Source organism: Chelonia mydas, chromosome 7 (assembly GCF_015237465.2).
Source record: "Chelonia mydas isolate rCheMyd1 chromosome 7, rCheMyd1.pri.v2, whole genome shotgun sequence".
NCBI classification, from domain to species: Eukaryota; Metazoa; Chordata; order Testudines; family Cheloniidae; genus Chelonia; species Chelonia mydas.
The window spans coordinates 94,032,916-94,058,171 of NC_057853.1; the positions used below are offsets into that span (position 1 = coordinate 94,032,916).

The 25,256-nt window shown below is 44.7% G+C and overlaps 2 protein-coding genes and 1 long non-coding RNA gene across 3 annotated transcripts in view; 1 reads left to right on the forward strand and 2 right to left on the reverse strand.

Annotated features, from left to right (window-relative positions):
- Window positions 1-6,239, reverse strand: part of LOC122466555 — a 68,097-nt gene extending 61,858 nt beyond the window's left edge. The window contains exon 1 of the long non-coding RNA XR_006292171.1: window positions 6,127-6,239. This is a non-coding gene — a long non-coding RNA (uncharacterized LOC122466555). The remainder of the gene's footprint in view (window positions 1-6,126) is intronic.
- A 25-nt stretch (window positions 6,240-6,264) lies between these two features.
- VENTX (VENT homeobox) lies at window positions 6,265-14,854 on the forward strand. Its single transcript, XM_037905114.2, has 3 exons — window positions 6,265-6,874; window positions 7,387-7,628; window positions 10,198-14,854. Exons 1-3 carry the CDS (start codon window positions 6,514-6,516, stop codon window positions 10,567-10,569), a joined length of 975 nt encoding a protein of 324 aa, XP_037761042.2. The 5' UTR covers window positions 6,265-6,513; the 3' UTR covers window positions 10,570-14,854.
- A 958-nt stretch (window positions 14,855-15,812) lies between these two features.
- LOC102939914 (homeobox protein vent1-like) lies at window positions 15,813-20,848 on the reverse strand. Its single transcript, XM_027819264.3, has 3 exons — window positions 17,720-20,848; window positions 17,250-17,482; window positions 15,813-16,298 (listed from the first exon to the last, which is right to left on the reverse strand). The coding sequence occupies exons 1-3, from the start codon at window positions 17,973-17,975 to the stop codon at window positions 15,939-15,941; spliced, it is 849 nt and encodes a 282-aa protein (XP_027675065.3). The 5' UTR covers window positions 17,976-20,848; the 3' UTR covers window positions 15,813-15,938.
- Between the last annotated feature and the right edge of the window lie 4,408 nt (window positions 20,849-25,256).

Sequence of the window (25,256 nt, forward strand, 5' to 3'; positions counted from 1 at the left end):
TAGCTTCTTCCCTACTATTGTTATCTGTGCTAGCTGTATAAACACTGGCACATAGCACAGGTATGCCTACCTGCTCTACAATCACACCTTCACGTGCTGTGTAGGCGGACCGGACACACTGATCCAAAATCCTGCATTGGTGCCAGCTCCGCTCAGTACAGACACTGATGAAAGTAAGACAAAGGTGAATGTATGCTACCTCTGCTCTCCCAGTCTTGGGACTGGTTTAGCTCACTGGCACTACTAGGTAAAGCAACCTCAGAGCTGCTCAAATTTTCATCTGGCTGCAAAAGCACAGCCACACACCCCTTCCTTAGCCATGTCCTGTGTGCAGGTTAGGAGGTGCTAGCCCTATTCAGATAACTGGCTAAAATGGCTTAGGAGCAGCTTTGTACCAGCAGATTGGTGCACAGCAGCCATATTGAGGGCCAGGATCTAGCCTGCTGGTTTTCTAATGAAGTCTTCTTTTGAGTGCAGGGTTTGCTTTTCATCAAAGTGGCAGGGAATCTAGGGTCCCAAACTTGAGATCTGTGTGGCTCTATGGAGGTCAGGGCCATCAGCAATACAATCCCACACTGATCCCCAGTCCTCTTGGCATCATTTTTTAAAGTGATATAGGATAGAGACAACAGACCTGTTTCCTGATTATTGCATACATGGAGACCCAATGGTCTGCTTTTGCTCCTCCACAGTTCTGCAAGTATGGGAATGTACCAGGAATGTGAGAAGTACTCCCCTCTATTGTCCCCAAATAACATGCTATGATCTGACAGTCTATCAGTCTGACTGTCAAAAGTAACACATGTATGGCCCATTGACAGTGAAATGTTCTGTAACTCATTACTGTTGGATTTTGTTTCTCAGGGCTTGTCTACACTTGAAAAGCTACAGTGGCTTTTTACAGTGGCTGTAGTATTTCAGTGTAGACACATCATACTACCTACACCTAAAGGAGGGCTTTTCCCATCAGCACAGGTAATCCACCTCCCTGAGAAGTGGTGGCTAGGCAGACAGAATAATTCTTCCACTGTCTACACAAGGGGTTAGGCCGGCTTACCTACATCACTCAGGGGTTTTATTTTTCATACCCTTCAGTGACTTAGCTGGGTCAACCTAACTTTTTATTGTAGACCAGACCTCAATCTGAACAGCAGCATTAAAACAGTCCTAATCTCATTAAGATAAATTGAGTTGGGAGGAAGAGTTCACACTATTTGCTGGTGCTATTATTTGTTTGACAACAGATTGTCTCTCGGCAAGCTTTCTCTACACAGAACCTCACACGCTAAACATCCATTATCATTTATGGTAATTATGGCATGGGACCAATTCTGCTGTCCTTATTCAGGCAAAATGCCCACTAAATTAAAGTAGGCCTTGTCAACTCTATGAATTGTTGGACCTGTAGATGCCAAAAGGTTTAGCTCCAGTGGAACTTATAATGTAAACATGGTTCAGATGGGATCAAGTTTTATCTAACCCTGCTACAGGTCACAAATTATTTTTAGTCATGTTTTTGCAAATGATTTGGAACAATGAATAAATTCAAGAATACTGTGATCTCCTGAGAGACACTCTGCAAACAGGAGAGTCAAAATTCATCAGATAAATTATTTATAATGAATTATTTGTCCACCACTTCCTGGAACACACACTCTTTATTTAAATAACACCTTCTGTCAGTTTACGTGGTACCTACCCTAGGGGTTCTGCCCAAATAACTATACCAGCAGAGCATTTTTAAGTGTAGACAAGGCCTTAACAACAGCAATTTTGCAGAAAAGAACTGCTTCTGCAACCCACACACCTTTTTTTCCTTTCTATCTCCATAAAGTCACTATGTCTCACCATGTACACTTAGCCTACATTGCACAGCATATGGCAGCACAGCGAGGCTAGGAGGCCTGATTCTCCACTTCATTACACCAATCTCATTCCAGAGTAACTTCATTGATTTCTTTATTCGATTTTACTCAACTGATTTGATTTTCATTGACTCCAACAAGTTACACCAGGGTAGGAGATTTAAAGACTCAGGCCCAGAAACCGGCTGGTATTAGCAGTCCTCTTAGGAGTACATCTTTAAAGGGTCAAACATAGCCTCCTCTATTTTAACCACTTAAAAATCCTCTCTGGTCCTGATCCCCTATTGTTTTGCAACTATGTAGTCATTTACACCAATGTAAAGTAGTGTAAAACACCACCAGATCAACACAGTAGCATTTTACAGTGATCCAAATGACTACACAAGGTGGATGGCAATGGAAAATTAGGCCCTTGATTCATTTCTGTAGGACACATTTTGCAATTGTGAAATTAAATTAAATTTATTTCCACATTTGAAAATTGTTATGAAGGGAGAATGTATTCTTGCTATAAACTGACATGGCTTCATAATGCCATTCTCGTGATCTGCAAGGCGAGGGCCCATCTACGGTACAAATACATCTAAATCAGAGGACCCTGCTACAATATAGTCACAATTTATAGTTCAGCTGGGATCTTGACTATATTCCATAACGGGAGCAATGCCAAAGAGCAACTGTACCAAACGATGCAATAAAGCAATGACCAAAACCAAAGTGCTTACTACTATCAGAATATATGTCATGCATTAAGAGAAGTTGAAATAGCATGAAGGAAGCAGAGCAATACTTAGTATTAAGCACCTTAATGAGATCCCCATTATAAAAGGTTTCAGAGTAACAGCCGTGTTAGTCTGTATTCGCAAAAAGAAAAGGAGTACTTGTGGCACCTTAGAGACTAACCAATTTATTTGAGCATAAGCTTTCGTGAGCTACAGCTCACTCCTTAGATCACAGTAGTGAGCTCTCAGTTGCATTGCCTCTGGGAGGTCACCTGGACAGCGGTGTACATTCCACACACTTACTCAGTTTGTGCTATTTTAATTTTGCTGTTATACAGTATACAGATGATACTGAATACTGGAGGTAGACATTGTTTCATCACAACACTTGACAACTGTTAATTGTTAAAAACACAAAGTAGCAATGACTGCTTCAACTGGGATTCCTTTCATGAGGTGTCTACTTAAAGCATCTTAGCAGTTTACTGATTAGCTACCTCATCAAAGTAGTTTTGGTTTCAAAATGTGGAGTTTTGCCTTAAGCTTGGTTCTGTATTTTAAATAAAGCCTTTTTATAATGTACAAAGCATTTGATGTATATTTCCTCCCTTGTTCTAGGTTTGTTGAGTATTTACCCCAAAGCAGTAGACACAGTAAATTCCATTGATTTCCCTGCCCACGCCTTCCAGTTTGTTTGTGGTAGTTATTATTATGGCTTCCTTTGACTTGCTTACCAGAAATAAAGTCCATATAGTATCAGCCTGAAACAATGTTATTTCACCTGTGAGTCAAAGTTTGTAACATGAACAAAAAAAGCCCCAAGATTCATTTGTATTGTGAAATATATAAACCAAAACAAGTGAAATATTAGACCAAATTCTTAAGGGAAGATTCATTTTGGGTATTCAGACTAATAAAAAAGTATTTTTTAAAAAAAGCTGATAAGGTTATAGCAGAGTAGTGCTCTTTATACAGCAAGCATGTGTGCATATAACAAAACAAAGATAATATTAGTACACCGTATTGGTAATATTTCATTTTCTATTTCATTACAAGTAATGTGTGCTTTGAGTTGCACTAGGCAAGGTGCAGTGTATGTTCATGTGTGCTTAGAAATAGGAGTGCGGTAGAAATGGCACAGTTTTAATTAAGTGATTTTCTTACACTTGTGTAAATTGGGAGGATTCTGAAGTCAATGAATTTACCAGAGTACATCCGGAGCATCTATGAGGAAAAGTTGCAGCACCTGAGTCCTTTGTGGATCCCACCCTAAGTAAATTGTTGGATTTTCATGAAGAAAATGATTGCATTGTTATTGGATTATACCATTTTATCTAACCAGCCACTAACATTTTCAAAACTTGCTTCAGTTTATAAATTATTTTACATTCTCTGTACATCAACTTTTTTTTCTGATTAATTAGCCACAAGGTCTTAACCTTGCAAACAGTTATTCACCTGAGTAGTGGATTGAGTTGACTGGGACTACACACAGGTGCAAAGTTAAGCAAGTGTAAGTGCTTACAGGGTTGGGATCTATGTTATTTTAAAATATATTGTTAACATTTCTTTCATGGGCAAATCACTCCTTTCCCCCATAGCCATTACTCCATGTTATCACACGAGGATTAAGATCACCCCGTCACTAATAAAAACATGCTATTTGGTCATAGCCAGTTTTTTCTCCTTACTTTTTAAACATATCTATAGAGATAGTGTCAAAAATGGGAATAATTGTCTACACCAATTTCATTAAAATTAATATTGTTTTAAATTAAAATTAAACAAACACAAAAAACTGCTGACCAGGTCTAATATAGATATATGTTTATAGACCTTGAGGCCTTTTCCACTTAGGGATTATTTACAGAGGAGGGTTATGGTTAGTTCTGTAGAACAGTTTATTATAACATGTTTCAGAGTAGCAGCCCTGTTAGTCTGTATCCGCAAAAAGAACAGCAGGACTTGTGGCACCTTAGAGACTAACACATTTATCAGAGCATAATAAAAAGCCTATGCTCTACTAAATGTGTTAGTCTCTAAGGTTATAACATGGCTCTTCCCTACCCTTGTCCGCACTGTCCAAGAGAATATTACCATAAATCACCACACCCTGCAGTTTCAGTGCAATAGGAAAGGAATATGCTGCTACAAAAATGGAACTACGGTCCCTAGCCATTTTGCTCAATTAACATTTTTGTAAAATGCATCAACATTTTAAAAAGGCCTATCTTTTGTTTTCTTTTGCAGCATGTCTATTACCTCAGAATATGCAGTGCTGATGAGAAAGATAAGCAGAGTTAGTAATTAGATAATTAGACGGGGTTTTCTCCATACTACTAAACCGTGGAAAAATAACTAGAGATTTAACTGTGAAATGTATTCAGGGTGGGTAGTCACAGAGCGGTCTCAAAGTTGCTGACTCATGTCAGGCTGTAATGCATTAAGCACAAGATCATGTGAAGAGCGTTATATTATATGGGGGCGGGGGGGGAAGCCATTGCCTTGCTGGGAAATTGCGTAAAGCCGGGGGGAACAGACATCTCAGAGGGTGGAGTTATCGGACTCTCAGCATCTCAATGCAAATATAGCGCCGTTCATAACAGGCTGACAAAAATCCTTTGAAGTCTAAGAATTAACATATCTGAAACATGTTCAGATCAGCTTGGAGGAGTGGAAGAACATAAGCTAGTTCATTATCTCTGGGCTGTATAAACTCATACAGTTGGCGGCTGTTTACTGAAACAACCTGTAAAAGTGTGAGCTAGTATTTGCCGAGGCTAAGGACTCTGCTGTCCCAGACGCACTTCAGACTGTAAAAAGTGGCTCTTTTCTCACTCTTATCTGAATCATCCCTTAACAGACTTTGCCTCTTTAACAGAGTTTACACTCCTTGTCTTTGATCTACTTTATAAAAACATTAGGGCTGTTTACTTTGAAATGCACCAGCCCTGTTTCTTTTCTCTTAATTTTTTTTTTCTTCCAGACATTGACGGTTGGATTCGAAACCAGCAGCTATTTCCTCGGGGTTTCCTTTCTTTTCTCCCCACTGACCGGTTTAATTCTAAAATAAGATCACAATAAATTAATTGCCTCTGCTGTCCGCCGACGAGAGGATGGAAAGAATTAGATCATGCTGCCAAACAAAGGAACACGCGTGATATGGTTTCTGACCTTCTGTTAATGAAGGAACTTGCTCTGCACTACTAAGGTCAACACGACTTCAGTGATAGATTTCTCTAGAAGCGGGAACAAGCCTTAAATGTGTAGGTAAGACAGGTTTATTTGCCATATATTTAACCATACTTTAAGATCAGTAAGAATACAGGAAGCTGCATCAAACTACGTTCCCCACACCGCCTAGTTCAAACAACAAACACTTGTGTTTTATTCCCCTCTGGCCAGGTATATCCTAACAGCCTTAGACAACCTGTCTACATAATGGGAAGAATATTTCAATTTTAATTTCTGGATGAAGTTTACCTACTGCCCAGGCCCGTGCGTCTGCTTTGCTCTAACCCTTTCCAGGGTTACCTTACCTTTGCTGGTAAAATAACTTTTGCAAGCACGGGAGCAGACAGTGTGGGTATTTCCAGCTCCGTGGCAAGCCATCGGGCAGCGTCTTGGAAGCTTTCTTCAAACAGCACGTTCTGAATCTTTGTTCTTGATGGTCGAAGATAAAGATTTAAAATCCTCGAATGGCTCAAACGCGGCAGTAGCTGGAGTGAGTAAAACAAAAGTGCAGGCTCTGATGTAATTATTACCAGCTGTATCATTAGGGGGTGATTCCGAGATGAACTTGGCGCCAGGTCAGGTAGCCTTGAGTTCTGTTAACAACTGTGTTCAGAGATTAGTCGGATGTAACAATCACCTGAAAGGGGAGATTAAAGGGTCTCAATGGGATCCTTTGTTCTCGGCCTCATTTGATGCTTTGGGGCCATTTCAAATCACGTCGCGGAGGAGCTTTAAATATTTGGAGACCCAGGGGGATGGTTAGTCGGCCTGCTGCGGCGAGGAAGGGCTCTAAGGGGCAAAGGGCACGGAGGATGGAGAAGGGGTCTTTCTCGGTGGAGTGGCTCGCTCAGAGCAGCCATGAGAAAGCCCAACCTGCAAGCGGGGTGTCTTCCACCCACCACCCGCCGCGGGGCGACCAGTCCCTGCCCAAGAATGTAGCCAGAGCCCGCGCCAGCGGCGATCAAGAGAAGAGAAACCCAGCGCTTACCGGGCCAAGCACTAGGGGCCGAGAGAGGCCGCCTGAGGGCGCCCGGCGGAGTCCGGGAGACCAAGGTGAGTGCCAGCCTTGCCCATCCACGTGTGGAGTGGGGCAAGAGAAAGAGTCATCGGGGCGGGATCCTAGTCGGTCCCGGCCAGAGAGAAAAGGGTCCCTGAGCCTAGGGGACAATCGCAGTCTCTTTCTATGGAAGGGCGGCAGGCTAGGGGGACCCCAGTGGGGCAGAGACATGTTAGGAAGCTGAGCCCTAAACTCCAGTTCATGTGGACGCTTATGCCAGAGCTGGCTGAGAGATGCTGCCCTGGCCTTCCCACCCACCGGCTGGGCTGAGCCGGCCTGCGGGTGGTGAGGCCACTAGGAGCCCTCCGTGATAGAGGTCAGGCGTGGGGAGAAGGGCCCTGGTGGGACATGGAGGCCCCATGTCAGTGTCCCCGGCCAGCTGAATTCAGCATATAATGCCACGTGCCCAGGGCCGGCTGGCGCATGAGGCTGCCCCCTCCTGGCTGCGGGTGGGGCTGCTCTGGGGCGTAGGGGTCTCTCTTCTCACGCCTTGCTCCCGTTATTCCAGCTGCCCTGGGGGAGCTGGAGGAAAGTGGCCCAAGCAGCGCCGCTTCCAGCCCGAAGGAGGCGGAAGCAGGCGGGGAAGGCAGCGGCTCGGAGAGCTCCAGCTGCACCCAGGCTGGGCGGCCCCGCACCAAGTTCTCGGCCTCGCAGCTGCAGGAGCTGGAGAGGAGCTTCCGCGAGCAGCGCTACATTGGGGCCAGCGAGAAGCGGCGGCTGTCCAAGGTGCTGAAGCTCTCCCAGACCCAGGTGAGGGACAAACCAGGAGGGACTGGGGGTGCCCAGCCGCTCAGGCTTAGACCTCAGGAGAGCATCTGTTCCCGGGGGGGGGGGGGGGGGGGACAATATATTCACGCGAAGCCGCCCCCCTATTGTGACAGAGGCCAAGAGTGTGCGAGAGAGAGTCATGGGCTCGGATCTTCTGTAAACCCTTTTCTAGTCCCTCGGCTGGAGCTCCACTAGCCTTAGCTAAGGCCGGTACTAGCCCTACATTGATTCTACCCTCCGCCTTCCCCCAGCTTAATTCAACACGCCTGATCCTGTCGGGGATTAGGTGTCTCCTATACAGCGCCACTTGTATAATATGGAGTCCTCATGGTGTCAATGCTTGCTCCAGAACATTGCTATTATTAATTCCCTAGTCACCGCACAAGCGGATAGGTTGTCCCGAAAAGATTAGAATCTAATTTGACAAGATGTTACAAATGGGCGTTACAAAAAGTGAATGGGACAGAGGACGAGTACTCATGACAGGAATACATACTTATACAGGCTAGCTATTGGGCACAATTTGATCGTTTCAAGTCCTAGTTATGTGTTCAGATTTAAAGGATCTATAATGACTAGAGATCAGCAATGCCCATGGGCCATCTACGGTCATGAGGTGGCCACAACACAGAAAGCAACAGCCAAGAAATCACATGGGGAACTAGTGGGCAGCTCCTCTGTAGGAAAGGGAAAGGGAGTCAGGAGGGGGGGCTAAGCAGCAGGCAGGAAGGAGAAGGGAATGCAGAGAAAGTCCAAGCTTGCAAGCTAGGAGTCCCTGCATAACAGTGGTAGGCTCTGCAATTTCTGAGCCCCACATAGAATGATAGAACCATAGGGTTAGCATGGACCACAAGACTCATCTAGTCTAACGCCGCCAAGAGGCAGAATTTGTTGTGTCTAAAACACATCAATATAAAGCAGAGTTTAGGACTTACCAAGAATGACTAAATGACAAAAACAAACAAACAACCCAGGGCAGAAAATCTCAGAGCAGGGGTCTGCGGTTGCACTATAGTGCTAAAAATACATGTCTGACACTTAGTAATTCTGAACTGTCTAAAAAAAAAAAAAAACATTTTCAGATACAAACTTTGTTAAATGGGAGATAGGGGTGAACCCCATATCTCCACAGTGAAAAATAACCCTTAAAACCAGATAATTTTCCCCCTCCCCCAATAAGAGACAATGAAAATTAAACACATTACACTGGAGAAGCTGGAAACACCATAGCTAAGATTCCACTTTTTATACCACAGGAATGCATATCGAAAGTCACCCCATGTTCTCTTACATCAATTTGATAACACAAACAATGAGCCAGATTTATTCCTGGCTTTCAGTGGATACAACTCCTCTAAAATCAACTTTATTGTATCTACTCTGGCCCAATATGAACAGCAAATAACCTACATGAGAATAACATTGCATGCTTATATGATCAGACACTCCCAACACGCATTTTACTAGACTACTCTAGGCCCAGTTAAGTCAGCAGGAGTAGTTGTGCTTAAAGTTGAGCCTATGCTTAAATATATGCAGGAGCTTTCGTTTGAATTTTAAAATTAATGCACACTAAAGTCTTATTGAAACAAAGGTCCACCTGGGTTTGCAAATTCACATAACTAATGACTTTATGTAGGATTACATACAGTCTATTAAAAATATTTGGCCACTTCATTATTCAAGACTGTCCTGGAGAAAAACATTTATATATTAATCACTAAAGATATGCTGCCAAATGCAAGTGCTGCTGGACACAGTTACCCTATCTACAAATGCAAACCTCCTGCAACGCAAAATCTCTTAATGGTAAAAGCATAGTGTGGTGAGGGAACAAAAGATCAATTTAGGAAATGTGATAGCAGAAACATTGGGAGGGAAAGAGGGTAGCATGGAATAGAGTTAATGTTTGGGTAAGCTTCCTGCACACTGCCATGCTATCTAATTGTGGTTGTTTTTTTACAGTGGAACCTTAACTGAATTTCCAGGCTAACAAAGATTGCACAATTTAATATTCTTAGGGTGTTTCCTCTGAAGTAAACTGGTTTCTTTCCATATTAAGTCTGAATTAAGTTTTCTGAAAAATAGGGGCCAAATTCTGCGGTTCTCTCTCTTGGTACTTGTATGGACTCCAGTACTGTAGTATGAAGGAGGTGCAGTGGCTGAGTGGTTAAGGCACTCAGCTACAATCCTGAAGGTCTGGGTCTGAGTCTCTCTAGATCTCATACTGAAAGGCCACCTCCAGTTCATTCATGAAAAATGGTTACCTGCTCCATTGAGTTAGGGCAGTCTAAGGTGATCTGACATGATGCTCTGGCCACATCACTCCCTTGTGGACATTGGCTATGAAACTGCATCCTTGGGGAACTTTGACTGTTGTGTGTGAGTCTTACTGAAGCCAGGGAAATTGCTCCAGCTTCACATAGTTGTAACAGCAGAATTTGGCCAATGATCGCCAACAGTTAATGCATTTCTAAAACTTCAAGAACCATTGCACATCTTTATTTGGCAAAATAAATTAGCAATAGTCTCTTGGATTTTTATTTTTCAGATAAAAACCTGGTTCCAGAACCGTCGTATGAAGTTCAAGCGACAGACCCAAGATGCCAGGATTGAAGCTCTCTTTTCAGGCTTACTTCTACCTTATCCTTACCCAGAGATCCAGACACCCAGTTATCCCCCTGGGATGGAGTTCAACGTCTCCTCTGCTGCTGCTGTGACCTGTTCCCTTCACCCAGCTATGCCAAGCCCAGCCCTGCTCCTGCCTCCTGCTCCAGCTCAATCTCTTCAGGCAGTTGTGCCAGCCCCAGCCCTGCTGGTGACTGCTGCTCCAGGATTTTCTTATCAGTCTACAATTCCAACGGTCTCTCTAACCCAGGATCATAATAGACTGAGATTCCAACCATATCTTCCTCCCTCTTAAACATGAATAAAAGTGCTCTGAGCTGCGAAATGAACTTTTTAAAAATGAACTACCTGAAATCATGAAGAGTACTTATTTAATTTAACTTATTTTTATTATAGTCATTAAATATTAGTTCAATATTTCAAAACTTAATTTTTTGGTTATTTTGTTTTTAAAGCAGTGTTTTTAAAGGGACACAGTCAAGTACAGGTTCAAAACGGTAATTAGAATAGGCTGACAAATGGTAGAGCAAGGGGTTGATATTGCAAAAATTCTGCTCTCTTCCCCCACCCCACACATGTTGCCATTAAAACTTCAATGAAAACTGTAAGTCTCAACCAACTCTGGGAATAATGTTGTGGGAATATAGGAGTGATTTTGCTCTGATTATTAATTTGTAATAACCCAACACTTTATCAAAAGTTATAACTGTCTCTGCAGAAACAGCATCACTCAACCAACTGTTGCCTACTGAATCCTAGTTGCAGAAATATTAATCTATTATAATAGCTCATGTAGTTCATAAGAGTGTGGCAGGGATGGTGGTGGAATTGTTTAACAAGTGCATGGGGGGACATTAGGGTGTTTTTAATTTCTAAGACTAGTACTTTACCAGAATTCACTAGTCAAAATATTAACACTTGACAATGTCCCTTTAAAAACATTGTCAAACTACCTCTAAGGAAACTCTTGTAATAATTACAGTAATGGGAACAATTGACTGAAACAGGGTGTGTGCTTGTGAGTGGCAAACACAGAAGTTCAAACAACTATATGGGACTAGGGAGGACTATTGTGGCTTTCATAAGTTCATTTGTGAGTAGAGGCACCTTGTAATTAAATATTTTCTTGGAAAACTAAAACTGTCAGAACTAACATCCATTTTCTATGAAATAGCTACACTAGCAAGCCAGAATGTCTCTCGTAATTAATACTTGTTTCCTTATATTTCATGGAACCAAATCTTTTACTCAAAACTCCTATTTCAGGGATTCTTTCCTAAATAAGGACTGCAGGATGTGTTCTGCAGTGTAATCTCAGATAATTGCTTGGTGCCTTGTGAATTTAAGATTTGAGCATTGCAAAATTTACATTTTACATTAATTTTAATATTCAAATTCCACAAATAGCTAGTCATTTACAAGTGTCATTCAAGGCCAGTTAACTTCAGGATGTTACTCACAAATTGTTTCTGTGTATACATAATAGAATATAAACTGACTCAGCATGTGTTTAAAATAAAAGGTGACTTGTTTTATTACTCTCAACTTCATGGCAGTTGTTTTGTAATATGATAACTCTGGAAGGCTCTATGTGATCAACTTCAAGGAATGGTCTGGGAAGGCCAGAACTATTGATTGTGGTGCAAAATAGAACACCAGAAAAACCTGACTAACAAGAACAAGCTGGTGATGCAGGCAAAAGAGCTTAGTAGCCCTCTTGCTTCCTGCTCAAACCAGTGACAGCTGCTTCACTCCCTGCCTGGGTCCTGAAATGAGAGACTTACAAGGAAGGCTAGTGGGGTTGGGAAGAGGGGCAAGAAAGCTAATTTGCAGGTAAGTAGTGGGAACTGGAGACCTGGAGGTGGAAAATGGATGGGTAGGGGACAAAGAAGGTAATGGAGGGAGGAGAAAGTGGGAGTGGTGAGGGAAGCAGGGACCCCCGTATGGGGAAAAAAACTGGGCTGGTGGGTAAGGAAGGACTCAGACTGGAGGAGAAACATGGACCGATCTCTGGCATGTGGTGGAGGGGACCATAGCAAACATGCAGAACCAACCATGAGCAAGGGGTGAGGAAGGCTTACAGAAAGTCCCTGAAATGGATGGGAAAGTAGCACATAAGGAGCTTGTGTGAGATGAAAGGATTCTCTACTGCATGAATACCCTTAGCCTAGAGAAGCTATGGAAGTGCAACTCTTTCATCCAGGGTCATGACTGTGAAGTACCAGCATTCTGACGTTAGAGGTCACCTATGGCTCACAACACTCCTTTCCTTTGTTTTGCCTATGGGAACAGTACAAACAACTATTTACTGTTATCGGTTAAGGTTGCTCAACTGCATACACTAACAGAGCTGTGACAAGAAGTAGGCAAAAAGTTTCTATCTTCCCTGCCCCAGCTTTTTGTTTCTGGCAAAAAGTGCAAATTCAGAAATGCAGGTTTTGTGAATTCATGCCAGTTTGCCTGAATTATTATATTAATGTGATCAAAAAGCCTCAAGGCTTCAACATTTTTGAAATTAAATGTTTTTCTGGCTCAAAAAGACTAAAATTGAAGTAAACTTCAAAACATTAAAAAATTATTTCAGCTCAGACTAAGTGTTTTATTTGACCCAAAATGATTTATTTAAAAACAAACACACCAAAACAAAAATATACTTTGATTCATCAATTGATTCATCAAGAATTTTGAAGTTTTTATTCTGGGTCAACACACAACTAATTCCTCTGCTTATAAACCCCCTCCCCATTTTTTTGAATCAGCAGCAAATGGAAAAATTCGTTATTTATCATATCATAGAATCATGATTTTCCTCTTCGATAGCACATGCTTGCACTGACGCACACAAACAAATGCAGTCTTTATTTCAGTGAAGTGGAGGGAGAGAAAACGGTTGGTTCGGGGTGAACTTAATGCCTCTATGCTGAGGCATCAGCACAAGAAATTGAACGTTTCTTTTCTATATCTATCTACCTGCAGCAATGTTTGGTGGTAGCCATTGATACAGATACAATGTGGCTGGAGAGCTAAAGCAGCAATGCAGAGGTCTCATCTCAAGGGCCAAAAGGGTGTGTTTTTCAATCATGTTAAGCACAAGTAAAAAGCCCTATTATGGCCCAATCTACACTACAAAGTTAGATCAACCTAACACTGGACAGAGGAGCTTGTGGCACACTGGGCTTCCTACCCATTGCACTGTGCTTTGCATCCACACAAGCAGACAAGTATGCATGTCAGGGGTTCTGGAACAATTTTTATAGTGAGGTGCCGATGATGGAAACCATATATATATTTGGTGTCTGTTTTTACTACTTTAACCAAGGGGATGCAGCAGCACCCCTAGTTCCAGCATCACTGATTCATGTGTGCAATATACAAACTTTGGCAGCTGTATATGGACATGCTTCAATGGGCTTTTTCAATTGTATTTAACTGGATTAAAAATACACACTTCCCCTCCCCCCGCCCTCAATAAATGGCCAGTTTTCTAACCAAGGTTAGTTCAAACAATTGAAAAGCCCTATTAAGATCGAACATCTAAAGCCATGTTAACTAGCTGCAGTAAAGCACGGAGGCAGGAGGAGAGTCTAACATGCCTAACCAATGCAGTTTCAATGATTGTAGCCTGTACCTTAACAAGGCTTTCCAGTTGTGCTACACCCTTTTCTCATTCTAGTCACAGAGTTTAAGGGCTGGAGGGACCACCAGATTGCCCTCCTGTCTATTACAGGTCACTAAACACAACCCAGCCACCTCCACATCAAGCCCAACAGCCAGAATTAGACTAATCTCCTCAGGCCTGTAATATTTCAAACTATTTCATGCTAGAGGCAAAGACATACTCATTGTGGCTCTACTGATGCCTTAACACAGAAGCAGGGGGCTCTTGTCTCCAGTTTCCTCCATACAACCAAGATTAGTCAGTCCAGAATGTTATTTCAGGAGGAAGGAGGAAATGAGTACAGCTATTAAAGGAACTAAAAAAAGTGAAGAAATCAAGAGCAACATTTTTAAAGGGGAGCAATTTTTAAGTGTTTCTTCTGCAAAAAGTTATTGCTTTACTAAAAAGTTACATGGAGCATTCAATAGTCCTCTGTCAAGTCCTTGTGCCAAATTTGTAAATTAAATTCCATTTAAAGAGGGATTTCATTCATACTTTAAGGCAAAGATTTTCAAGAATATGTTATGTTCCTAAATAGCACTCTTGAAAATTAGCCTAAGTACCCAGCAATTTCCACTGAAGTCAGTTGGAAGCAAATCCCAGCATCTATACCTCAGTTTTCCCCATAGGAGAAATAGTAATACCTATTTCACAAGCTTGTCTGCACACAAAAGTTGTACCATTTCCACTGTAAGTTTTGTAATTGATTTAAACTGATAAAGCCTGTGCATGCGCACTCATTTAGAAGTTTATAGCAATGTAAGTTTGATTCAGTAAATTACCAATGGAGTTAAATCAATATAAATCAGTGCAACTATTCTATGTTCTACCTTTGTAGAACATTTTAAGGTTCTTGGATGGAAGATGCAATGGAAGTGTAAAGCAGTAATTTATGCTCACAAAACAATTCACTGACTAGCACTTTGCTCCCTCCTGTACATAACGCCCCCCCTCCCCCCAGTAATTTACACAGAATCCTATTATAGAAACACTATGCAGTACTGAGGTCACAAGACAGTACATTATACTCTTTTAAGTAGCGTAAAAGTTTTAATTTTCACTGGCTGTAAAAACAGGCTAGTTAACACTTGGATGAGAATAGGAAAAGTGGACTTGGTCAAAGTCACAAATTGCATAACTGCCAACTCAGGAGCAGGAAAGGATGACAAGACAATCTGTAAACTTTTAGTTCCAATGTGCCACATAATCCTAACTGGGTGTTCTTGTTATACAATATAGAACACTGAAATGGTATTTCTATGTGTATAATCTCATCAGAAGCCATTGATTCATTGCCAGCTTTCTGACTATAAGCAGAGTGTTACTACCAACAATTAGCAAACCTGAAACCTAATTGTATCTGGTTTCTGGGTTGCATATGCACAGAAAAAAACTATTAGATGAACAACATTACTATAACAAAGCCTCCAGATTGATAGTTTCTTCATAGTTGATAAGATTTTTGCTATAGGCTAAATGTTTGCATAATATTTTCAAGTAAGGGACTCCAGCGGTTGGTTTTGCCTCTCTAAAACAATGAATTTTATCTCATAGCCTTGCCTACATGGTGTGAATCCTAGTGTAGGTAAGGCTGTGTGGCCAAACCTGTACACAATTTGCTTTCAGCACATCTACATTAGGGTTCTCACCAGTGCCAGCAGTAGTTCCAGTGGAATTCTCCTCCTGTGGACAGATTAATTGTCAATATGGAATTTATAGCAAAAGATCCTTTTAAGCATCCACACGCTAAAGGAAGATAGCATAGTCTATCAGAATCCTTCAGATCAGTAACCTTCAAATCACATAGGATGGGTATAAACCCAAGAATTAGGGCTAGAGTGCCTCTAACAGCATTCAATCTCAATTAAATACAACTATACTTAATTTAGGAATGAATATATTTAAACTTTATATTAAAAACACACTTCTACAGACATTTTATGTACAAGTGAACCATATACAGTGTATTATATTATACCTTTCTCATATCTTCCACTTTGCTTTGGTTATAATGTTTGAAGAGGATTAAATTGCTTGTTGTCCATTTTGTTCTGTATAACTGGATGGACAGAGAATTGTGGTAGAAAGTGTTGGTGGAAAAAAGGGAAATCATGTGCCCTAAGGGAGTATGATGGGTTTTGGGAGTCATATATTTGAAAGGAAGAGTTGAACTGTAAAGCAGAATTAGGAGCAAAAGGCAGCAGTCTTTGTTGTTGTGGACTAGGATAGTGGGAATAATCCTGTAACATATTTGGTGGGGTCCCTTGCTTATAGCCATAGAAGTGATCTGAAGATACGAGGCTATGATGGTGGTCTTGTATTTGCCTCTTAAGTTTCATCCTGCGGTTCTGGAACCAGGTTTTGACCTGGGGGGGAGAGGAAAAAAAGTAATGTTAAAGAAATCAGGGTCCTAACAGAAAAATTTATAAACTATCATGTATTCAGAGCATCTGTGACTGAACTCACTTGTGATCCACAGTGTAGACTGAGTTAAAATAACTTGAATTAAAGCATTGATCTGATCAGCAGAAAAATTTCCATATTGTGTAATCTCATAATTTATTATTTACTGTGTGCAATTGCCAGAGATAGCTACTGCAAAGACCTAATCAGGGGCTTCATCCAGCTTCCATTTCAGTCAATGGGAAGTCACTGACCCCAACGGGAGCATGTTAGGGACCCAAATCTTAAAATCCATTAATTGTGAACAGCCCTTGACTGATTCTACTCAAGCTGTTAAACAGTGCATAAGCAAGTGCTTGCAGGATCGGAGCCTTATTTAGTAACTAAGTTTTCTGTCCACGTGAATATCAAATAAAAGAACATTTATCAACATCAGATCCCGGTTGTATTTCTAAGTTTTAAAAAAAATTAAGTACAAATGTTTAAGAGAGTTTAAAGATACTCTTCGGAAGCATGAAAACGTGGAATTAGGCTTCTAGTAAATCCTGCACTTTCTTTAATGCCGTGCCCTGCGTTTATAGGCCGTGTCTGTAAACAAGGCCGTGACAATTTGAATACCAGTCCCCATCAACAAGAAATCATAACCAGTTATCTTTATGCTAAGCACCCGCGCGGTTTTACATATGGAGAGCCTGGACAAGTATGAATCAGTGCTCTCTCTGCTCAAGTGAGGTGGGGAAACTGAGGCACTGCGGGACCTGACTGAAGCCAAGGGGCAGCTGGAGGGGCTCAGCGTCTCTGAACACGCCCTGCAGCGAAACCAAGAGCAGCGAGCGGCCCAAAGCTCCCCAGCCCGGCGCTTGTGGCTCTAACCGGCTGTCTCTGTGCCGCGGCGACTGGGGTTGGGCACTGACCTGAATCTCGGACAGCTGAAGAGCGGCCGCCAGCTTCTTCCTCTCCGCCGCCCCCACGTACTTCTGCCGCTTGAAGGTTTTCTCCAGCTTGCCGACCTGCTCCGGGGTGAAGGCGGTTCGCGCCCTGCGCTGCTGGGGCTCGTCCTTCCCCGGCGGCGAGGGGATGCAGGAGGCGGCGCTTTCGCTCTCGTACCCGGAGGACTCGTCGGCGCTCACCCAGCCGCCCTCGGGAGCTGCGAAGGCGGAGAGTAGGTTAGGGCTCCGGCGCCCAGCGGGGGCAAAGCAGCCTGATCGGGCCCCTTGGCTTGCGAGCGACTCCCCTGCTCCCCCAGCCAGGGCAGCTGGGCAACTGCCCTTCCTCCCCCCCCTCCCGCCGACCAGCTGGAGGCTCTTCCTCTCGGCCGGATCAGGACCCTAGTTCCCCCTCCAGCACCAGCCACCACCTCCCCCTGAGCTTGCCTCGGACTTACCGGGACTTGCTCGGCCATTGGGCAACTCCTGGGGCTTGGTGTCTTCCAGCTCCTCTCGGCACGAGCTCCTGGGCTGGAGCTGGCCCCCGGCCGTGGCTCCCTCTTTGGGCTTTGCTTTGGCCAGGCGGGGACTCCTGCTGAAGGAGGTGGGGGCCCGCGGAGGAGGCACGCAGCAGATGTGAGGCCTGCCCGCTCGCCTTTGCTCCTCGCTGTCAGGCTGGGCCGGGGAGCCCACGAAGCAGGCGGCCTCGCCCATGGCGAGCGGCGGCTGAAGGAGCTGGGCTCAGGAAGGCGCTGCCTGCAGCTCCCTCGGCCTAGCTAGCGCTGCTCGGCTGGAGGGGAGGGCAAGCGGGTGGGTGGGGGGGCCTCCATTTATTTATAGGGGGGCCCTCCCCCGCGGGCTCGTTTGCAAGTGTGAATCCACATCAAAGTACGGAGAGAAAAGAGATAACAGCTGTCAGTTAGGAGTAGAGTTCACACGTCTGGCAAATGTCTGCAGCCCCTGGCTCCAGAGAGTCTGCAGGATTGTTTCTGCCCCCCTTGAAATGCAAACCTGCTCTGGGCCCCTCCTGATTCTCCCCTGGAGCGGGGAGTGGCGGCATGGACAATTCCAGCCGCACCGAACAAAAGACCAGCAAAAGGGCTTTTAAAGACAGTTACACTCCAGCTAATGGCAGAATGATGGGGTTCAATCATGTCCCTTCCAAACATCGATGGACTAACACAAAAGGCACATACGACATATTTTAAATTGCATAGATCTCCAAGCATTAGCAACCGCATCTCATTACAGCCATAATCAGGGAGCTCCTTAGGGCAGGGGCGTGAATGGAGCAGCGGTTTTGTAACTTTATCATGCAAGGTTCCGGTTCTATGTCTGAGAACATTTATCACCCATTAACACAACCCAGAACTCTGTTAGAACAGAGATTTTACATCAATCCCTGCCTTTCAAAATGCAGATCTAAATGAAGCTACCAGGTAGGTAATCCTTTGAAATGTCCTCGTTAGACTGGCAGTATATATTTCAGAGGCAAGGTGGATGAGGTCATATCTTCTATTGGACCAATTTCTCTAGCTGGCCCAATAAAAGATATGACCTCACCCACCTTGTCTGCCCAATATCCTGAGCCCAACAGGCTACAACACTGCAAACTATTTTTCGGGTCGGCAAAAGCCGTAGGGGGACTCCTGCTTAAGGGGAGAATAAGGGGTAGTCTAGCAATCATGTAACACCAAACGTTACTACGTGGTAAATAAATGTCATGATCGATTTTCTATCAGAATCCCTTCTACGTTCCCTACCAATACCCGCATCCCTTCTGCTGCAAACTAATGAGAGGAACAAATCCAAGTCCATTGTAAAGGTCGTAGGGAGACGTCAAAAGTCTGGGTTGGCTCGATTTCCCAGCTCCGGGCTGTATTATTGCTGTGTTTCTGGTTTAACGGGTACAAATTGAACCCTGCACTCCTCTCAGCTTGAATTTGGCGCCAATTGTCTAGCCAGAAATGTAGCCAATCTTTCACCAACGCCTGGAAGTTTAGCGATCAAAGCGATACAGGACCTCATCAACTTCAAACCACCCCAATTTACACGTTATTTATAAAGCATGACTTCGCCTCTGTGATGCGAGGGGCAGAGAATGCTAAGAACCGCCCAGGGGGTTAATCACTGTAAGTATCATAAACGGTATTAGAAAACCTGTCACTGAGCATTTTCTGCGTTTAGATAAGCCAGTGGAAAAACATACCGCAAGCACAAATGAATCGGCAATAAAAGACACCGGGACACCGTATATTCAGATTGTTCCTAATTGGGAGAGCAAACAGAAGATATTCCCTCTCTAACCCTGAATCCTGATACCAGGGCCCTGTTCTTACAGGGGCTAAACTTCCAGTGAACTCACTGAGCCCCCGATGAAGCCCACCAGAACTGAAGGATTTGACTCAATAAACTCTGATCTAATGAGCAGCGTGTTTGTTTCTTCTTCCTATAACTAGATTATTGATCATAAATCCCCCCTTCTTTTCTCAAAGGCAAGTTTCACTGAAAATGCAATGGTATGTGAGTGAGGCTCGTTTCCTTTGTTTCCAATTCCGCCCTAATCATCTGCTACTGATGTCTTAACACAGGGAGCTGCAGCATATTATAAACTTGGACTGATCTGTATCACAGTTATACTAACTATAAATGCAGGGGGGGCATTAAAGCACACAACTTTACAGTAAGAGTGGAAGAATCTTTCTTAATCTTCCCAAAGCGCGGAGATTCGACCGAAGTGGCAGGGTGGCTGCACTCAAAGAGGAGGGCAGCAGGGCCCTCGGAGCAGATTTTACCCAGGACCCGCGTTTCCCACTGAAGTTCGGGAGAGCGGCAGATGCTGACCATCAGGCCACATGGACCCAAAAAGGCCTTCTGAGAAGGGCTGGCAGAGCTGGCATGGGCGTGGTGGGCCCAGCCGGCATTTTAACCTGCAGGTTCTGGCTCCACTGTGCGCGCAAAGAAAGCAGCCAAGCCCTGAGGATGCTGTCCCCCCCCCCGCCCCCTTTCCTTTGTCCCTGTAATTCATACCTTAACAAGACACTTTGGGGCGGGGGGGGGGGGTTCTATTTATTTTCCAACCCCAGATAGAAGTAGGCTTTAAAGGCTCCGCCTCCCCCCATTGTTTGCTGTATTACAACTAAACGATTGTGATTAAACACACAAGCTATAGTGACACACACCCGGTCCCCGGCATGAGCTGACCGGGCAGCGTCGCCATGAGAAAACAGGTTCGCTACAACCGTGACTGAATCGTGCCAGGCGCTCAGCCAACTATCCACAGCTCGCCGACTCGGGCTTGTTACACTGGTCAGTCCTGACCTCCGCTGCTTCAGCGGGGCGGGGTTCCTCAGGCTGCCCCTTTCCGCTCCGCCCCAGGACGGCCAGGGGGGCTTGAGCCCGGCCCCGATCTCCCTGACCTGTGGCCTTTCCCATCGCTCGCAGCTGTGGCTTTGGGACGCTCCGCGCGCCTCGCCCGCAGCGTTATCGCGGGGGAACAGGCTCCAGCTAGTTCCCTCCGAGCTTTACACGCCGCTTCCTCGCACCTGCCTGCTCGCAGCGTTTCCTCTTCCAGAGGACGTTAGAGCAGCTGCTGTTGCCTCTAAGCTGGGAACCTCTAACACGGGACTCAGCCAGCTCCACTGCGGGCTGCGTCTTAGGAAACACCCGGGTCCCGTCTCTGACGGTTTAAACAGTGAGGGCTGGGGCTTGTTCATGGCCGATCTTTAGCGTGACTGAGCAAGGGAGAGATTTCCCGAAGCTCCTGCACGGCCCTGAGCCAAGAGAGCAACCGCTACACACGCGTACAAGGCAGGGTGGGCTCAGACGGGCCGCCTGTGCGAAGCGTCTCTGCTCTACGAGGCTGCTCGGTTTGTTTTCTCCTTCGAGCTCATTACTTTAACTCTGCAGAGGACCCCTGTCCATTTCAAAGGCTCTCCGCGCAGAGGGGTCAGTGGCTAATGGAAATGGAGCTTGCAATAAGAAATGCCAGCAGGGCAGGCGATTCCGATCTTAGAGCCCCTGTCTCCCCTCCAAACACAAACCCTGGGGAAAAGCACAGAATAAAGAGGGAAAGGCCTGGGCTGAAAGCAGCCCCCCCTGCATTTCAATAGCCTTCCTGGCCATTACAAACCTATGGTCACCTCTTCTGTCCCACTCACAAGTTGCTTGGAGCAGAGTTTTAGAAAGGGGGACAGAGGGGGCATAGAATCATAGAATATCAGAGTTGGAAGGGACCTCAGAAGGCCATTTAGTCCAAGCCCCTGCTCAAAGCAGGACCAATCCCCAATTTTTGTCCCCATCCCTAAATGGCCCCCTCAAGGATTGAACTCTCAACCCTGGGTTTAGCAGGCCAACGCTCAAACCACTGAGCTATCCCTCCCCCAGTCCTTCCAAAATGTGGTGGTTTTCTTCATACTTAGCCTCCAACACACTAACAGCCCATGGTAATGCTATGTGTTTAAAGGCTGTATTACTCCAGAGAGTAGCTCTTGGTGTAACTCCATAGAGTGGGTTAGTGATCCAGGTGGGTGAAGTGACCTCATGCACACTCTAGAATCAAGACCTTCCATCCAATTTCCATTACATTAAATAAATCCAGTAAATACACATTGTAGACTCTCTCGGGCAGATTGTTATTCATAGTACAGTCATGTCCAAACTGTGCTCCGTGCTGTATAGGCAAGAAGAGGTGCTCAGCAGAGTTTGCAATCTACAAAGACAGCTAGGGGCCAGAGAAAGGAGTAAAAGATTTAGCAAAGGAGTCAGCGTGATGTTTGGGACGTGTCTGGATGGTTCAGTGTTTTAATATTGTTTTGTATGTATAAAGTATCCCCAGCTGCTCCTCCACCCAGCTAGTATAGGCACCACTTTTTTGTTACAATTTCAGCTATATTAATATACTTTGAATCTGTAGTGATTTTCTTTCTGCCCCACCCCAGATCCCTCCCAGCAGTTACAGATGCTTGAATTATGATGCACTCATGCAATATTAGAGAGAGAGTTACTGACTGACCTATTTATAGTGATAGGTCCCATTTAGTAATATTACTGGTCATTTCTGATGTTAGCATAGCAATATAATAAGGACCTAGGACCACACATACCATGAGAACATAAGAATGGCCATACTGGGTCAGACCAAAGGTCCATCCAGCCCAGTATCCTGTCTACCGACACTGGCCAATGTCAGGCGTCCCAGAGGGAGTGAACCTAACAGGTAATGATCTAGTGATCTCTCTCCTGCCATCCATCCCCACCCTCTGACAGGCAGAGGCTGGGGACACCATTCCTTACCCATCCTGGCTAATAGCCATTAATGGACTTAACCTCCATGAATTTATCCAGTTCTCTTTTAGACCCTGTTATAGTCCTAGGCTTCACAACCTCCTCAGGCAAGGAGTTCCACAGGTTGACTGTGCGCTGACTGAAGAACTTCCTTTTATTTGTTTTAAACCTGCTACCCATTAATTTCATCTGGTGGCCCCTAGTTCTTATATTATGGGAACAAGTAAATAACTTTTCCTTATTCACTTTCTCCACACCACTCATGACTTTATATACCTCTATCATGTCTCCTCTTTTCCAAGCTTAAAAGTGCTAGCCTCTTTAAAAAAAAAAAAAAAAAAAAAAAAAAAAAAGTATCTTGAAACATACTCTCCCTCCCCATGAAAATCAGATTTACTTGCTCTCTACTGAAGTGTTCTGTGGATGTTATCTTTGCACATTTCCTTTCCCATGGTGCCTGTGGTATATGACTAACTACACTTAAGCATATCTAGCATCATGACTCCTTTACGTATCTTTCACCTCAAAACTCTGGTATTACTATTAAATATAAATTAGGTGCCATTGTGGATTACAGTTCTACAAACAAAAATGCTCATTTCTTTACAAAACTGTCTACTAGCTACAGACAAAAATCAGACAATGTTAAAAATGGTTCAGATACAGCCTTATTGCAAGCTAATGCAAACAATGCTTGAAAGGCTACAGTGGAGAGAAGACCAAAACACCTGAAAAGAGGAAGGGACTTAAGTCCCTGTCTCTATAACAGCTCTGAGGACTAGAGACTCTCTCTCTTTTAAGAAATCTGAGATTTTCATGCACTATTCTGATCCCAGCAATTGAAGCTTTCAGAAAAACATTAAATACCTGGTGATTTAGCCAAGAGAGCTGGCAACAGTGGAAGACATGGTCAAGTATTGTGTCTGGATAAGTTGAGTATAAAAGTTGGAATAGGAAACAAATCTCCATTCACATCTGTATCAGCAATGAGCAGGTGAAACAGTCAGAGGGCTACTTGAGTTGAATGGAGTCATTTTAGCCCCTATTTGTTTAGATTGCTAGGTGCTCTAGTAGTCTCTCTCAACCTTTCCAGACTACTGTACCCCTTTCAGGAGGCTGATTTGTCCTGCGTACCCCCAAGTTTCATTTCACTTAAAAGCTACTTTCTTACAAAATCAGACACAAAAATACAAATGTGTCACAGCACACTATTACTGAAAAATGGATTACTTTCTCATTTTTACCATATCATTATAAAATAAATCAATTGGAATATAAATCTTGTACTTACAATTCCGCATATAGGATATAGAGCAGTACAAACAAGTCATTGTCTGTATGAAATTTTAGTTTGTAGTGACTTCACTAGTGCTTTTTATGTAACCTATTGTAAAACTAGGCAAATATCTAGATGAGTTGATGTACCCCCTGGAAAACCTCTGCATACCCCCCAGAGGTACACATACCCTTGGTTGAGAACCACTGCTCTACAGACATGTCATAGCTGGATTTGTGGGTGGTTCTGTTGGCGTATTCTGAAGATGTGCTACTTCTGACTTAGGGCCCGGGACAGGTGTAGCAGAGCCTTCCCAAAAGTGTGGGGGCCAGCAGGGACTCCTGACCCCTCCAGGGCCCCTTCCTCCCCCTTCCGACTGAGGCTCTGCCCCTTCCATATGAGGCCCTGCCCCCAGCCAAGACGAAAGCCAGTGTGGTCCGGGAGCCACAGACCCTCCACCTGCCCAGGGGCAAGTAGAGGGTTTGCAGAGGGTTTCCGACTACCTGTTCCCAGGGTAGGTGGAGGGTTTGCAGCTCCCCTTGACCCAGCTCTGGCCGGGGAACAGGGCCTTGGAGCTGCAGCTCAGCCATAGTAAGAGATGGGCAGCTGTGGGGAGCCGTGGACCCTCCACCTGCCCTGGGCAGAGGGCCTGGGGGACAGGGACATGTGCTGGGAACTGCTCTCAGTCCCCCTCACCCCCACCCCAGACAGGTGGAGGGTCTGCAGCTCAGAGCAGCATGCTGTCCGGGCTCCCCAGCCAGACTCCCCGGCCTGGCCAGGGGAATGGAGCCTTGGGGGGAAAAGGAGGGGTGGGGAGGCCTGTGGTGAAAAGTGGACAGGCTAGGTACCCCCCAGTTCTGGCACCCTTGGCCCAGGACACCTGGCAAAAGCAGAGACTTGCCAAGCCATTTATTTGGTAGCATCCTCTGCCCAGGTCCACTGGGTCAAGAGCTTTGGCCTGGTGGTGGGGAATGGGTGGCCCTCATTCTAGCTCCCTCCCACCCATGTTGTGGGCCATCTGTTGGGGTGTGGGTCCAGTGCTTTGTCTGGGTGTCTACATTTCTGTCATTGATCCCTCCCCAATGGAGAATTGGGGTGATCTCGAGGCCAGAGCAGCTGACCAATTGCATAGGTGGACAGGGCTGCTCCGGTGCCTTTCCCTACAGGGGAGGGCACTGATGATCAACAAGCTGGTCCTGTCAATGCTCTGGCATCAGCCAGCCTCCAGAAGATGAACCTGGAGTTTTTCTGGCCAGGGCCACACTGGGTCTCTGCAGGGGTCCTGAGCCTCCCCCTGGAGGTCAGCCAGGACTTGGACTGCATCCACAGCAAGGTCCATGCCTTTCACCGTCAGGCTCTGCAGAGACAGCTTTACAGTGCAGGAAGTCCACATGGAGCATGCTGGTGCATGCTTTCTTCCACTGCCTCTGATA

What these genes read in the sequence shown, in the direction of transcription:
- VENTX (XM_037905114.2), top strand. Translation starts at nt 6,514, where the DNA reads ATGCTTTGGGGCCATTTCAAATCACGTCGCGGAGGAGCTTTAAATATT. An exon ending in GCGGAGTCCGGGAGACCAAG is followed by an intron (nt 6,875 to 7,386) that starts GTGAGTGCCAGC and finishes CCGTTATTCCAG; the next exon opens with CTGCCCTGGGGGAGCTGGAG. An exon ending in TGAAGCTCTCCCAGACCCAG is followed by an intron (nt 7,629 to 10,197) that starts GTGAGGGACAAA and finishes TTTATTTTTCAG; the next exon opens with ATAAAAACCTGGTTCCAGAA.
- LOC102939914 (XM_027819264.3), bottom strand. Translation starts at nt 17,975, where the DNA reads ATGGGCGAGGCCGCCTGCTTCGTGGGCTCCCCGGCCCAGCCTGACAGC. An exon ending in CAATGGCCGAGCAAGTCCCG is followed by an intron (nt 17,483 to 17,719) that starts GTAAGTCCGAGG and finishes CCGCCTTCGCAG; the next exon opens with CTCCCGAGGGCGGCTGGGTG. An exon ending in TTCAGCTGTCCGAGATTCAG is followed by an intron (nt 16,299 to 17,249) that starts GTCAGTGCCCAA and finishes TCTCCCCCCCAG; the next exon opens with GTCAAAACCTGGTTCCAGAA.